This window comes from Muntiacus reevesi, chromosome 7 (assembly GCF_963930625.1).
Source record: "Muntiacus reevesi chromosome 7, mMunRee1.1, whole genome shotgun sequence".
Taxonomy (NCBI): Eukaryota; Metazoa; Chordata; class Mammalia; order Artiodactyla; family Cervidae; genus Muntiacus; species Muntiacus reevesi.
The window spans coordinates 52,855,938-52,872,903 of NC_089255.1; the positions used below are offsets into that span (position 1 = coordinate 52,855,938).

At 37.3% G+C, this 16,966-nt stretch overlaps 1 protein-coding gene across 1 annotated transcript in view; it reads left to right on the plus strand.

Moving 5' to 3' along the window:
- The window catches only part of PRTG (protogenin), a 148,763-nt gene that overhangs the window by 126,545 nt on the left and 5,252 nt on the right, over window positions 1–16,966 (plus strand). Inside the window, exons 15-20 of the mRNA XM_065940456.1 lie at window positions 714–884; window positions 7,699–7,881; window positions 9,309–9,429; window positions 10,682–10,847; window positions 12,993–13,097; window positions 13,579–13,666. Of these exons, the coding sequence (XP_065796528.1) occupies window positions 714–884; window positions 7,699–7,881; window positions 9,309–9,429; window positions 10,682–10,847; window positions 12,993–13,097; window positions 13,579–13,666 (834 nt within the window). The remainder of the gene's footprint in view (window positions 1–713; window positions 885–7,698; window positions 7,882–9,308; window positions 9,430–10,681; window positions 10,848–12,992; window positions 13,098–13,578; window positions 13,667–16,966) is intronic.

The following is a 16,966-nucleotide window of genomic DNA, read 5'->3' on the forward strand; positions in this document are numbered from 1 at the left end:
CTTTTTTAAATGATGTTGAGAGAAAACAACGGATATTTATTTAAGTGAGCATTGGACTGTTTTGCTATGGTTTTGACAATATTCCATATGTGACATGGTGCTCAAATCCAGCTCTTTACACCTTTATCTCATAGTGAACAAGGGATCAGCTGAAATCCCAAGACTTCCCTACCTTTTGTAGATATAAGGTGTTAGTCTAAAGTCTGTTCTATAAATTCACTGATTCACAGCGTTTGGAGAATAACTGAGTATTTCAGTCTCAGAAGTATTTTCTTGAGTGGCTTCCTAGATCAGGTTAAGTATACAGTATATGAATTTTAGTAGTAAGTGTAGTTTAGATTCAGTACCTAAAAGGGTAAGTAATGTGGTACACTGGTAGAACTGTAAACCTTTCTAGTTGTCAGTGTGGCAAAACAGTATGAATAGCCCTAAAAATGCTGACAACTTTTGACTCAGCAGTTCCTCATCTAGAAATCTACCACCTCCTTTATATTCTTTTTAATGCCTTAAACAAAAATAAAATTAGCCTTGTGGTAAAGAAGAGAAACATCATATTTTGATGTATCACTAATGGTCTGTGCAAGCTGTGATTTTGAGATGTTTTTATAGCAGCTGCTAGTGTTTCTAACTCTCATCTGTACCTATCCAGGTATTTGAGTAACTTAGTGACCATTCTCTCCTAATAATACAATATTTTCTGCATGTGCAAACAGCACCAGCAGGCCCACCAGTTGGAGTGAAAGTGACGTTGATAGAGGACGACACTGCTCTGGTTTCATGGAGACCTCCTGATGGGCCAGAGACAGTTGTGACACGCTATACTATCTTGTACGCATCCAGGAAGGCCTGGATTGCAGGGGAGTGGCAGGTCCTCCATCGAGAAGGTAAGTATGACCAGAATTTACCAAAGGGCATGAGAAGTAAGACTATTAATGATACAGAAACAAAGGGAAAGAGGGATCTCGAGTTCATTTTGAATTTATATTTATGCAGTAACAAATGACTAAAGATTTTGGTTTTATTCTGGGGACATTGGGAAGCCATTGACATACTTTAAGCATGAACAATTCATGCTTCAGAAAGCTCACTCTGAGTTTTGTGAATAGAATAGGTTTGGTAGAGGAGAAGTAGGGCTAAGAGTAATACAAGCAGACTAGAAAATGATTGTTGTGGTCCAGGAAAGAGAGAAGCCTGGATTAGGTGGTGAGGATTGAGATGGAAAGGAAAGGGAGGTTGGAAGACACCAAGGAGGTAAAATTAACAGAACTTGGTAGCTATAGAGGGAGAGAGAAGGTAAGAAAGAAAGAATTGTTACAGATAACTACTGTATTTCCTGTGGTTGTGTGTCTTACACTAGAGTAGTAAACAATGGTAGAAGACCTGATTTAATGGAGTGGACCTTTGTACAACTACTAAAATGGTGCACATGTGAATAAATTCACCCATATGAATATCAGACAGTGTCTACTTAAGTACAGGGAAAAGTTGACTAAGGTTTAGGAACATTGAATTTAAATTTTTTAATACCAACTGTATTTTGCCTGAGAAAAAAAATGAATCCTAGAACTCAGTATTCTTATTTCATGCTGTTATAGTATGTCCATTTTAAATTTTTCATTTGGACAAGTTCCATATACGGTTTTTAGATGGGTCATCACATAAATATTATAATTTTATTATTTTGATACTTAAAATTTTTTAAATTAAAATATAGCTCAGCTGGTAAAGAATCTGCCTGCAATGTGGGAGACTTGGATTTGATCCCTGAGTTGGGAAGATCCCTTGGATCAGGGAACAGCTACCCACTCCAGTATTCTTGCCTGGAGAATCCCATGGACTGTGTATCCATGGAATTGCAAAGAGTCTGACACGACTGAGCAACTTTCACTCACTCATAGTTGATTTTGATACTTTCTTAATTCAGACATGCATGCTAGGAAAAGAAGTTTTCCAAGCAATTAAAAGCTTAAGATGGGTTTTGAGAAGGAAACTTGTTGGCAGTCTAACACTTTACAGTGCCAAGTATTTCCACATACATTTTACCTTTTAAGGGGAATAGTTACCCAATTAAGAGAATATACTTTAATATCACTTATGTAGATTAATTAATATATAACACTTTTTGTAACTGTAAAATATATAAATGGTAACTGTAGCTAGTAGTTGTATATTCATAGTTTTCACTAAGCACGTGCCCCAATAAGTAATGATTTCCTAGTTACTGAACAGCCTGGAAAGTAATAAGTACCTGCTAGCAATATAGTTTTGTATTTTATTCATTATCTGTTGCTAAATAGCACACCACTCTAAAATTGAGCCATTTTATTTTCTCATACTCTGGGAGTCAGCAGTTTAGACTGGGATCAGCTGGGCAGTTCTTGTGTTGGTCTCTCCTGAGGTCACTCATGAGGCTCTAACCATCTCAGAGTTTCAACAGAGTGTGGGTAGTATAAAAAACATGAAGAGATTTCCAAAATCAGGGAGAGAGGGAGTAGGACGCTGGACATACAAAGAATCAGACCTCTGTCTAATTCACATTTGCTAACATCCCACTGTCAGGCAAGTCCATACTTAGCTTAGTGTGGGTAGAGACTGCCCACAGGTATGGAGAGATAGAGGCATAATTTGTGCAGGACTCTTCATCCTACAGCTGGCTACCATATTCTTAAAATACATAATTCAGGTTTCATAAATTAATTCCAAAATGATCTCTTGACACATTTGTCCAGGTGACTAACTTGATGTAATGAGTGTTATTTGTCAGTACTAATAGAATAATTTTAATCTCATGAGCACATACTTCCTTTACCTTTTCGTGTGTACCTACCTGAAAAGAAACAGTATTTTGTTTTGGTACTTTTTATTGCATTCATTTGTCAGTTTCAGACAAGGCTCAGAAAGCAGTATTTTTTGCCTCACTGATGGCCCAATAACCATCAATGGATTGTAATTGGAGGTTTTTACTTCTTCTAACTATAAAATAGTGCATGGAGAGGAGAGAATCCATTTTTGCCATTATACTGCTTCTGTAATTTTAAGAAACGTTATCAGTGAAAAACTTTTTTGTTAAATGTGGGGAACCTTTTTCATAGCTAATGCTAGTAATTTGTAGTGAACAAAAAACAATATAAGTAAAATGTAATTGAGTTTTTTTTTTCAGAGAGAAAAATACAAAGAGTTTGAGTTACCCACTTCTAAACAAAAAGCAAAGAACATAACATGGCATTTACAGAAAAAGAAAGTAAAGTAGTCTTTAGTACCTAATTATAGCAACTTTGGAAAAAGGTAATGGTGTAGAAAAATATGGGGGGAAAAGGGAAGAATATTTGTATCTCTTTCATATATACCTGTTAATCATCTTACACATATTATGTTTTTACACATTTATGTGTAATTCACATATTTATTACCAAGTAGAACAAGTTTTTTTTCATTAGTCAAACATTTTAAAAATGTTTCTGGTGACCATATATTTGTGGCTAAAATGGGACATGGTAAAATGGTTTAGAAAAAATGCAGTGTGAAAGTATGCTTGTGTGTAATTTAAAGTGGGTCAGAAATGATAGCCTTTACCTTCCTGATATGCGGTAGATGAGCGCAAAGTACTCAATTATTTTAAAATCTACAAGGCACTGTAAGAAATCATTCTCTACTATCTACTACAGCAGTTTTTTCATAGATTAGTTTCCCAAGATGTTAAAGATACCTTGCTTCCAAAAACAAAGTTCCATAACTAAGTAAGTTTGAGAAACATTATGCACTATTTCCTATTAAGAAGAATTCCTTTCCTTCAGTAAAGGAGTTCATCTAACTTAATATTTACTGAATAAATAGGACTACTGATAGTAAGAACCTATTGATTTGTTAAATATTGAGGGATTGCTATGTGTCAGGCTCTTTTCTAGGCACTGGCAGCACCACAATGAACAGAACAGTGTCCCTTTCTCATTAGAGCTTACATGTCAGATAACAAACAGATATGTTCAGGTAGTGTCATAAGTGCTATGAAGAAAGCTACAGTAGGGGAAAGAACAAAGTGATGGAGTTGGTGAACTAAGTTCTTTTGAAAGAAATGGCATCTGAGCAGAGCCATATGGTTATCTGGGGGAAGTGCAGAGACCCTGAAATAGAAGTGTGCTTGACATTTTCGAGGAACAACAAGGAGGCCAGGGAGGCTAGAGTGAAGGGAAGCATAGGAAGTGGGAAATGAGATGGGGAGGTAGCCAAGAGATCTTGTAGGCCAGACTTTGTGGACCATAGACTTTTTCTAAGAGGGATGGAAGACATTGATATGATTGACATTTTGAAAGGATTTCTTTGTCAGCCTCCTAACAGCCCACCTGAAAAATTGACTCTAGAGAGGTAAGAGTAGAAATTGGGAGACCATTTAATACTCAGGTGTCCGCGCGAGAGTTAGTGGGGGTTTGCGTGCCAAGTGCCTTCAGTCGTGTCTGACTCTTTGCAGCCCTATGGACTGTAGCCCGCCAGGCTCCTCTCTCCATGGGATTCTCCAGGCAAGAATACTGGAGTAGGTTGCCATGGCTGCCTCCAGGGGATCTTCCCAACCCCAGGATCAAACCCACATCTTTTATGTCTCCTGCATTGTCAGGCAAGTTCACAGTGATAATAAGAAGGAAGGTAGTAAGAAGCTATTAGAACATAATTTGAAAGAATGGTCTCCTCAGTTTGCCACAGGTTGATGTGGTGTGTAAGAAAAAAAAAAAGACAAAATTGATGGAGGAAATCACAAGTTTAGTTTTGAACATAGTACATTGGAGATGCCTGTTAGATGTAAGAGAGGCTGGGTAAGCAGGGAGGGTTAAATTCATAGGAGAGGTATGGACTAGGGATATAACTTAGAAGTCATCAGTATGGAGATAATGTTAAGACTCTGGAATTGAAAAAAATCACTTAGTGTTGACAGAAGAGAGAAAGGTATGAGATTGCATTCTGGGGCTTTTCTTCATCCACAAAATCTTACCCTTTGCTTTTATATTTTAAATGAACATTCCTTTAATAACAAATGGCTCATATTCTAATATAAGTTCAATTGGTATTTACTGAGAACTATCGTGTACAAAGCATCATGTTAGCCACCTGCAGCTGTGGATATGTGAAAAAAATTTTCTATCTTCCAGAAAGGAAAGAGGGAATATCAGAGGTGAGGAAAAAGACTTACTTTCATTGATCATATACACTTGTGTCAGACACTTGTCTGTGGTAGTTTATTTAATCCTTATAGTAATTATATGAGGTGGGAATTATTGCCCCCATGAGGAAAGTATAGTTCAGTGACATGTCCCAAGTTGCAAATTACTTATTTGGTAACATGCCAGGATTTGATCAACATTGATCCAACGCTGAGCCTGTTACACTGTCTGGTTTGTGAAGCTCCTAGTCCAGTTAAAGATTCAGATGCATATAAAAGGCTAGAGATTGAAATAATCATGCCAACCAGAATAGAGACTGTTTGCTGAAAGAATACAGGGACAGTCAGATTACTTTAGTACTTAGTTTTGACTGTGCTCATAAGGAAGACTTTCTGTGGAAGAAAGGGGAACATGTGTACACACATACATACACACACATACACACATACACAGCTCATCTGCTTGCAGTGTTTAAATTAAGTGAATTTTAGTTTCAGGTAGTGATTGGTTTTGCCAAACACTCTCTAAAATTAAATGTATGATATGATAAATTGGAAGCAATTTATTTATATGTCTATATGTGAAGAAATTGAAATATTCTTCCTTCTAGCTAATTGTAACATGTCCCAAACATTGTTGCTTTTTAATTCACCTGCCTAAGAATACATAACAGTGGAAAGACTCTTCCTGATTCTAAATAGAGGTTGGTTTGTTTATTCAACAGTTGTATGCTCAAGTAGCTCACACTCTCTTCAGGCCAAGTTGAAACCAGAGCACAGGAAAACAAACCACCTCGGTACAGCTGCCTCCCTCCCTGTGACCTGCAGAGGCAGCCTCTGAATCATGACCTCAGCTCTAAGATCACCCGCATTTCACTTGCATAATGAAATATACTACCGTAGCAAGTGCACTAGAGGAGCCAGCTCTGAGCTGGTGGTGAGTGAGGACTACCAGCAGTTGTAAGCTCTCTGAAACTATTGTGAGGGTGCCCTGCGTCACAAAAAATGAGAAGAAAGCACCAGAAGGAAGCTAGGTTTCCCTGTGACTATCCACCCACCAATGCATTGCAGGAGTAGCTTCTTGGCTGAATTTCTCTTATATCTGCTTTCTTAACATTAGGGCTAGTTCCTAAGGTGAGAGCCCCTTTGAAAGAAAATACTTAAATGCCATGGCAGGACAAGAGCAGAAAGACCCCTCAAGAAATAGGAGTGCCCAGAGAGGAATCCTTCTTGGCAGTCATGCCATCAGAGAAGATACCCTTTAATACCAAATATTATATATAAATTCAAATGATGACTACTTCTGGAGAAAAGTAGATGCTAGCCATGTTGCTAGTGGTAATTTTGATAGTTAATCTGGGGTTAATCTAGTTAATCTAGGTCTTCAACCCTCTGAGGTTCCTACATAGCTTTGGCATTTTCTGACCTGTTTATATTCAGGAAATCTGAGAAAATAATGAGGAAGATGAAAAGCATATTCATACTTTCAGAAATAATTGTGTTTCTAATTTAAGAAATAAGAACAGAATCATCTATCACAGTTGCTGTAAGTGGTTTAAACATTTCATAAAGGAAGCAAAAAGGCAGCTCTCATTCATTTCCCTGGCAGTCCAGTGGTTAGGGCTCAGTGCTTTCACTGCCGTGGCCCCAGATCAATCAATAATCATGGAATTAAGATTCAGCAAGCCACAGGTGTGGCAAAAAAAATAAATAAACGCAAAGTCTCACATTGAATTTTTTTTTAAGTGGATGTTTATTTTTTTGGCTGTGCCGAGTGTTAGCTGCAGCATGCAGGATCTTTGTGGCATCATGTAGTATCTTCCATTGCACTGCTTGGACTCTCTAGTTGTGAAACTCAGGCTCCAGAGCGGACAGGCTTCGGCAGTTGTGGTGGCTCAGTTGCTCTGTGGCATGTGGGGATCTTAGTTCCCCAACCAGAGATGGAACCCACATCCCCTCCATTGCAAGGCAGATTCTTAACCACTGGACCACCAGGGAAGTCCCTCACATTGGATTTTAAAAATCTAATTATAACTGTGGAATCTGAGTTTTTTGTGTCATTTTCTCTTTACTTGTGTTTGAAATATTCCATAATAAAATGTTTTCAATTCTGTTTGTATCCATACCTGTATAGAGTAAAACATTATATATATATGTTTGTTTATATTTTTTAGTAAAAGAAAGTGCTGCTTTTACAAGCTGCTCTTAAAATTACAAACAAAAATATATGCTGCTTTTACAAGCTACTCTTAAAATTACAGAGAAGGATTATATATGGGCACAGTGTTAAATGAAAACTCTAGGATATAAAAATACGTGTAGTAGATAAGTACTCACACGTGTATGGTACACACATACACACACACAAATACACCAAAATGTTAATAATGGGAGATTGTTATTTATATGTATTTTTATTTTACAGGTGTTCTACAATAAATGTGGTGCTTTTATAATCAGAAAAATACTTTAAAAATAAAGGATCATGAATATGTGAAGGAATGAATAAAAGATAAAGTTTATTTAATTTGTAATTGATGTATTTATAGGAGCAATAACCATGGCTCTGCTGGAAAACCTGGTGGCAGGAAATATATACATTGTCAAGATATCTGCATCCAATGAGGTAGGAGAAGGACCCTTTTCAAATTCTGTGGAGCTGGCAGTTCTTCCAAAGGAAACGCCTGAGTCAAATCAGAGGCCCAAGCGTTTAGATTCTGCTGATGCCAAAGGTCTGTATGCTACCGTAATCACTGATTTTCCTAAAGAAAAGAAAATACCAGTTTTTTTCCCAGCTCCCCTGTGCTTTATTTCTGCTCCTACCTTGGCCATGTCCCTAAACCCACACTCAGCTCCTTGAATTGTTGCTCGTGAGGTTCACATGCTGTGAAGCTGCAGGGCTCTGTCTGCACTCCTCATGGAGACACACTTACCTCAGAATTTCCCTCAGTTTTCAGATTGCTGTGTCCCAGTAACTTCTCCTTCCAGCTGTGCACCCACCAAGACAGATGAACCATACCACCCATGAACTGACAGGAGTAGGCGTCCAGGGAGGTCCATGGAAATAAACAGCAGTGGTGGTTGTGGTGTTCAAGTTAAGGAGAGCATGGTTCTCATTAAGAGTTTTCAACACACACACACACACACACACACACACACACACACACACGCACACACAAACCAACAACAAACAACCTTTCCAGAGAGAAAGTTGTTTCTCTCCAGAAAACAGTTGGAAAAAATATCTTTAAAGAGCCATTGTCACTCCAGTCAGGGCATCGTCCTTCTGTTTTGAAGGAAACTGGGGCCCCCTGTGACAGAGGACTAGATGCTTCCTTTTCCTCCTCCCTGGGGAGGTGTGCCTGTGTGGTGATGCGGGGTGTGGCAGGGACAGCTTTAATGGAGGAAGTGCCAGCTGAACTGGGCAGGATTAAGGGCACTTAGTTCTTCCGAGGATAGCCATTCAGTACTGTGTATGTCTTGAGGGGAACACTGGGGAGAGAGAGAGAGACAGAGAAAGGCAGGGCAGTCAGATTTAAGCTCAGGAAGGAGGTAGCCATAGTAGCTGCCCTATCATCAGGGAAAGCTGAGGGCAAAGCTCATATGTGCTTCTCAGATACCTTGCTAGTCAAAGTGTCTAGGGACCAGCAGCCTGACTATCTCCCAGGAACTTGTCAGACATGCAGAATTGCCTATGGGCTTTACCCCAGACCTCGTGAATCAGAATCTGCATTTTAACATATCCTTTAGTGACTGTTATGCACATTAAAGTTTGAGAAGCACTACTATATGAAAATACATAATGAAAACTTATCTTCAATATACAGATCTGCTTTTAAGGTAATATGATATGAAAGGTATCTTTGACCCATCAATGAACATCTTTGCCTGTGCCTTTTAGCATTATAAATTTTGAACTGATGTTCGTGTTTGATATAATATCTAGAACTCATATTTAGAATCTTCAATATGAGAAGATAAGCCAATTTTAAGTTCCCTGATAAAAGAGTAATACATCTTTTTTGCTTAGACATGGATACTGTCAAAAGTTTTCCTATGAGAGGAAGACAAATTATTGAAAAGCTAATATCTAAGAATTATGATATATGGGGTCATTTATTTTTTTGATTGATTCTGATACATGTACTTCCCCTTCTAGTTTATTCAGGATACTACCATCTGGACCAAAAATCAATGACCGGCATTGCTGTAGGTGTTGGCATAGCCTTGACCTGCATCCTCATCTGTGGTCTCATCTTGATATACCGAAGTAAAGCCAGGTGTGTTTCCATTGCTAGAGATGTTGAGGTGATTAACATTTAAATTATAGTAACCACAGAAACAAAATCAAGTGCCTATTAGAGGAACTGGGATTTTCCCACTTAAAAATGAAAGTTTTATTACTTGAGTTCTTGCAGCTATATAGAGATGTGCTTACTTTGGAAGATTATTCTCTCACCATTTGAAAAAAATTGCTGTGCCAACAAAATATTCTTAAATTAAGACCTAGTTTCTTCATTTCCTTGGTATTTTGAGAAACACAAAGTATATCCTTTGGCTTTTTTTTTTTTAATGATATGCTTAATCTAATGTATCTCCTGATTGGAGAATTCCTTACTGCCTGGACTATTTTCATATTTAAGTAGCCTGAAATGTCTGAGTCACTTGAGAGCTCTACCCTCACCACCACAGGACACATGGTTGGGATTCTCCAGACATGGATTAAAAGAAATGTAATAGCTGGGGATTAGTTCTCTATAAACTCTTTGTCGGGCAGTTTTATCTGTGATTTTGACTTCAGTTAAATTCTCAGCATTCAGGGAATTTGTCTGTTTCTATACTTTTATATTTTGACTTTTACCTTCATTTATTTTCTTAAAGTTCTCTATTAAAAAAAACTGAAGTCAAATACACATCAATTTTAGGTAATCTCCATCACTAGACTCTCTATTGTTAGAGGTTTTTCAGAATTTATTCTATATGTTTTTGGTGCTTGTGCATAGCAACACACTATGCACAAGAGTGTTTCATTTTACTGTTCAAGTTTCTTGTTTCCCGAGAACTTTTTAATGAAATCTTTCTGTATATTGTTTTAGTGATGCCCGGATCTTGCAGAAGTGCTGCTATAAATATGTCATCATTAATTGTTCTGTTAGTGTGAAAGTCTGCAGACCTGAAGGAGAACATGTAGATTTTAAAATTTATAATTTCTACATAAATTATAAATAAGCAACAATAATTAATAGTACTTTGTAAATAAATATTAAGGTTTTTACTAAGTATTTGTAAAAAGTAATTTTATATAAACAGACATTGGAGCCAAAAAACAATAAGAAACTTTCTTCCATTTTAAAAGTTTGCATCAGTGAGTTGGAGTTAAAATCTAATCATTCCTAAGGATATTTGATAAACAAGCATTAAGGAAGTCCATTGTTTGCAAAGTTGTGAATGTCCCAGATTTCACCAAGTTTGGTACATTTGCCTTTCTCTTTTTGTGGACTTAGAAGATTTCCTTTTCATGCAATATTTCAGGAAATCAACTGCCTCCAAGACAGCCCAGAATGGAACTCAGCAGTTACCTCGTATCAGTGCCTCCCGAGCCAGTGGAAATGAAGTAGGGAAGAACCTGGAGGGAGCCATAGAAAATGAAGAGTCCTTGATGCCAATGATCATGCCAAATAGCTTCATAGATGCCAAGGTACTCTGAGTTGACACGCTGTTATGCTGCATAATCCTTCCCACCATTCATCTTCTCTTTATGTGTAAAATCTTACCAAAAAATTTTATGTTAAATGTATTATGTCCATAGTCCACATAATGAAATGTGAAACTATTTCATTCAGATTCTTCCTTGCATACAATATTTGGGGAGAAGAAGATAGGGTAGATAAAAGAATAAAAGATGAAAAAGATAAATAAAAAATGAGCAAGTAGCCTAAATTCAGTTAGTTTGGATCATATGGAGCTGAGATGTCATAAATAAGGGCACCAAGGTTATCAGTCCATTTTTACTATAATTTGGATTGTTCTGGATATACTGGATGGAACATTTTTCATTAATCCATTCTAAATTTAGTTTATTTGATTTTAGGACTAAATGGAGCATCAGAATCTTCTAGTTGTAAATTACATTTTTAAAAATATGAAGTATCTATATAGGTGTTTCAAGATCCTTCTCTTCATGGCCTTAGGAAGTTGGATACAGTAAAGAAATGTCATTGGAGGATGTCATTTCATGTCCTTTCCACTGCAGGTAGTAGTGGTACAGTGATAAGCATTATGAACACCAACTGAAAATTATTTTTAGTCACATTGCAGCATAGATATTGTGCATTATTAAATTGTTCTGATAACCAGCATGTTATAAATAAAGTATCTGCAGACTGTAATCCAGCTCAAGCCAGTCCGTAGCCTGTTTTTGTATGCCCATCCTGAGCTAAGTATAATTTCTACATTTTTAAAGGATAGTTTGGGGATGACAAAAAAGGAGGAAGAGAAAATGAAGCAGAGGCCGTGTGTGTTCTGCAAAACCTAGGACATTTACTATCTGCCCTTTTACGGAAAAAGTTTGCCAAATCCTGTTATGCATTCTTCTTATCCAACCCTTCCCCAAAATTTAGAATGTCAAAAATATAACAGAATTTTGGGAAGTTTCAATATTAAATTTTATACAATTAAATTTAACAAATGCAGTTTACATGTATCTAGCTATCACGGTGCTATATATGATACATACAATGGGTAAATGATAGTGAATTGATTTTTGCTATTCCTGTTTTCTATTTTGTTACAACTTAATTTAGCTTTCATTTTCTGATAAAAACGTAAGCCGTTTAACTTATTTCAAACTAATCTAGAACATCAGAACCTAAAACTTTTAAATAAGCACAAAACTACTAAAATACACTATTGTTCTGTTATCATTAACTTGGAACTAGACATGAGAAAGGACTGAGGAGACGTGAAAAGGGGAGGAAGACATGGGAAAGAGACAGAATCTAAAGTGAAGGAGGCCGAGCACAGCTGGGGGTCTGAGTCAAGCAGAGGTCAGTGTAGAGGCCAGGTCTCTGACTTCCCTTGGATTATTAGCCCAAGAGTTGATCCCCTGCCTGTCGTCATTTTGTTGAGGGTATGCGGATTCATTTTTTAAAAAAGTTTTATAGCATTTTAAAAAAAATTGATTATTTTTGACTGCTCTGGGTCTTCACTGCTGTGTGCGGGCTTCCTCTAGTTGTAGCAAGCAGGGGCTGTTCTCTGGTGTGGTGTGTGAGCTTCTCATCGTGGTAGCTTTTCTTGTAGCAGAAGATAGGCTCAAGGCTCACAGGCTTCAGGAGTTGTGGCTCGCAGGCTCTAGAGCATAGGCTCAGTAGTTGGTCTGTAGCATGTGGGATCTTCCCAGACCAGGGATCACACCTGTGTCCCCTGCGTTGGCAGGCAGATTCTTAGCCACCAGACCACTAGGGAAGCCCTGTGAGTCCATTTCTATCTGCCTAAATCCTTCTTAAATTTTTCAGTCATGTGGAAAATTTGAAAAATAATAAATGCACAAATAATTGTCAATATGTTTTCATAGTTCTGTATATCTTGCTATATATTTTTGTTTGGCCTGTCATTTGAAAATAAATTTTGGGATTATTATTACACTTCACTCCAAATACTTCAGCATCTCTCTCTTAGGAATAAACTTATTATATCTTTTTTATCACTAACAAATACCCCATATTTGTTGTGTGCCACTGTGTAAAAGAAGAAATAATAATGTCTGTGATCATATTTTTCCTCTAACATCTAAAAATTTTGTGTACTTGTAATAAACTGAAATTTTCCTCTTTTATATCTACAGGGAGGAACTGACCTGATAATTAATAGCTATGGTCCTATAATTAAAAACACCCCTAAGAAAAAATGGCTCTTTTTCCAAGATTCTAAGAAGATAAAAGCTGAGCAGGTAACTCCCCTAAATGGGAAAACTCCTTCAGTACTCATGGTGTGTGAGATGATAATTTTAAAAAGAGGAAAATGTAAATGAGTGGTTTTTTTTTTAACTTCAGTATTCTTTCTGGATATGATTTTATTAATTTGGGGCATGACTGTATGGAAAGCCGTGGGGATTGATGATTGACATGACAGTTGGAATTGTAATCAGAGCTGTGATTTTCAGTGGGGGCTGGGGTATAATGGAGAAAGGGATGAGGCAGGCGCCTGCATCAAAATCACTGAAGAAGGCTTCTGACACTTCACTTGCCTCGGTAATTCTGATGTGTTCCCACTGCTCAGAGAACCACTGACAGTTCCTTTGTGATGATGAACTTTTCACCCACATACTCCATTGATTTGCTATCTCAGAATATATGAAATATGTAAAACCAATTTATTATTTTTCAGAGCACTCTGTTATCACTGATGGTGTTTTATGTATTTTTACCTAGCCTCAAAGAAGATTTACTCAAGCAGTCTGCCTTTACCAGCCAGGCACTACCATACTAATCAGCGATGAAGACTCCCCCAGCTCCCCAGGTCAGACAGCCAGCTTCCCAAGACCCTTTGGTGTTACAGCTGATACTGAGCATTCAGCCAACAGTGAAGGCAGCCACGAAACTGGGGATTCTGGAAGGTTCTCCCACGAGTCCAATGATGAAATACACCTGTCCTCAGTTATCAGTACCATACCCGTAACCCCCAGTTCCTTCACCGGCAGCAATTTGGGTGGGGACCCCTCGGTGAGAAAGTGTGAAGAGACTGCAGTGCGGTCGGGCGCTGAGCAAACTTCCTCTTCAGTTTCTCAGCCAGCCCCTGCCAGGCTTTGCTTTGAGAAAAAGGATTTTCCAATCTAGACAGCCACATCCAGGTATTCTCACCTTTAAGTCTGTTCGAAGGACAATGAACAGGGAGCCAAAGCCTTTTGTGAAACTCTTGGTATCTTGGTATCTTACTGGGTATCTCACCTTTTTTGAATGTTTTTTTTTTTTTAATCTTTAAGCTCACGTATTTTGAATGTTTCATTGTCAGCAATGTGAAAAGACAGTCAAGGTGTTTGACTGGATTATAAAATATATCACTGGAGCAAAGGGAAGACTTTTGAAAGCCCCTTTGCTGACTATCTACCTCAGTTTGCCAGAGGGCAAACTCAGAAGACAACTTTGTTACCTCATTCGTTGTGATAGTTGATCTCAGCTACATAAACGATGATACTTCCTAGTAGCGTTTTGTTTTCAGTTGCTGTATGTGTCATGTGTGTGATCCAAGGAGTCATATAGGTAGGTGAGTAAGAATGTTTATCTGAAGCTCTGAGTTAAAACAATAACAACAAACTATGACCTCTGCATGGTTTGGATCATTTAACACCTCTAGCTGTGAGGACTGAAACCACTGAGAAAAGTGGGCTGTTTGACTTTATTGAATGACCAGCACACAAAAAAAGTGTATCTCTTCTGAGAATAGAACTGTTCAGTAGCATACAGGGAACCCTCTTGTATCAAGGGCTTCTGTGCTGTGGGCATTGGAGTCGGAGTGCTTTATCTGCTGTGTCCCACACCTTAGCCTGCCTGTAAGCTGTGCCTTTTCAACCTGTTTCTTTGCCTGACGGTTGGCCAAAGTCTGCACTGTCTTAGTTTGCAAAGCAGCCTCAACCTTTCCAGAATTAGTTGCAAAACAGCTTGCAGAAAACAGATTTTTAAAGAAAATAAGTTAGAGTTTGCAGTTTTCTTTTGTATAAATCCCAGCTTGGTGACCCAGGTCTCCTGCATTGCAGGCGGATTCTTTACCATCTGAGCCACCAGGGAAGCCCAAAATGGGTAAAAAAAAAAAAGTTTCATTAAATATTAATAATGAGTATAAATGCAACAGTAGACAGTGAAATGAACTTGAGGTTATCACGGTAACAGTGCCTTCCATTATATATTATGAAGTTCTTTGCCTTATACTTTTTTAATATTCATGAAGTTGTTCAGGATAAGAGTACCAAAAGTTGCCTTAAGAGTTTCTTGGATTTCATCAATAACTGTTTTAAGGTACAGTGTTTTATCAAAGCATTTGGGTTTGTTTTCATGCAGGTTTTGTTGGGATAAGTATTCTGAGCTTTACTAACTTGTTTGTATTTTCTTGAATCCTTAAGAGAATTTGGTACCCTGTTTAATCTTCCTTCAGTGTTGACGCTGTGAACGAGGAATGCTAACTCCAGTAGTGAGTTAATCCTCTTGCCGGTTTGAAATCCGTAAACTGTTAACTTAGCCACACAGAATAGGCCTTCTCTCAGTTTTAAGACACTTACCTATTAGGTGCCCAGCAGTGGGAGATGATAAAGAATTAAACCCATGGTGTAGAGAGGGGATCCTCTTATCCTTTGAAAAATGTTTCTTCAAATTATCTGGAAATGACTTTTGAGCCTCTTTTTAAAAGAAATCTTTATCCCCCTTGAAACCTTTGTTTATAGACTGGGGATGAGGTCATGTTAAATGGTGTTCTAAAGACAAAAAAATATTATTGGATGATAGTCCCATCTCTGCCATCTTCTTTCCCAGTATCTGGTGATACAACATTTTTTGGTTGTTTTTCAATCTGTAGTTTTGTGCCAAATTGGATGTGCTCAGAAGCAGACCACCATTAAGTGCCAGTTAATGCAGTTCTGAACTAAATTCACAGTCCTCCATTTAGTTATCTAAGTATGGGCTTCATGGCGAAACAAAAAAGCAGAGCTTTAGGTGAACAATCTGAGGCAAGGAAAAATGCTGCTCCTGCCTTTATAGCTCCTGTTTATACTACCTCCTTTTAAAGTTATTCTAGTGTTATTTTTTTTTCCTGTACTCAGGGAACATTTTATTACTTTTGAGCTGCCTCATGGAAGCATGGGCAAATTGACAGGGTATATCTTTGTGGGCTTGTAAGTAGAAAGTATGTGGGGCCAACTTTTATCAGTATCTAAAAGGAAGGAGTACAATGAGTTCATTTTATTTTTTTTAACTTTTGTTAAAAGGCAAACAAAATCTATAAAGTTGAAACATCATCCATCCTGTCTAGGAAGCTATTCATTTGAATCATTTTAAAAGCCTAAAATTGATAATTTGAAGTCCTTAAGGAAAGTATTTTGTTTTGTTTTTGATGAATAGGCCCATAGTTATTGTAGATCTTTAGGCTGTAACTATTTGCTAATTATTTACCAGTATGTTTTTTACTCTTTCACCTTTTCATTTTGTTCTTGTATAAGATTTTTTCATAATAATCTTGTTACCAAAGAAGTTTCAGTAGAGAGTGAAAATTCATCTATGATTTCCCTCCAAATTGAATTAACTAGAAACATCTATAGGTATGAAGCTTATACAAGTAGTTACTAACCCAGAATAATAGGGGTTATATTGATTGTTATAGTTAATTAGACTAGTAATTTTAACTACCTTATTGTTACCAGAGCATTTAAAAGTTCTTCACCAGCAGATAGTTCCAAAGAATTTCAAGTGTAATTTTTTTTTCTTCAGCAAGTAAATCTTCAGCTACACAGTATTATAGTATTTTGAAATTGTTGAAACTACTTGTTGGAGAGGAAAAAAAATCTTTTCACCAAAGACAAATATTTTAGTATCATGGAATAAGATATTTAGTATACACCAAAGACTTCTTTTTACTTGGCCAAAGGTAGCTTCTTTGAAGTCTTAAGTGTGAAATTGTAACTGAAATGTGAAGGTTCTCATTCATCTTTCACAGTGGTGTTACTTCATGGTGTTTCACTCTGAAGGGGCTAATATGCAAATAGTAACTATTTTCTTTTCCAAAGACTTTTTTGCTATAAGTACTAATACATGCATGTCATTTTTATGCCAAATA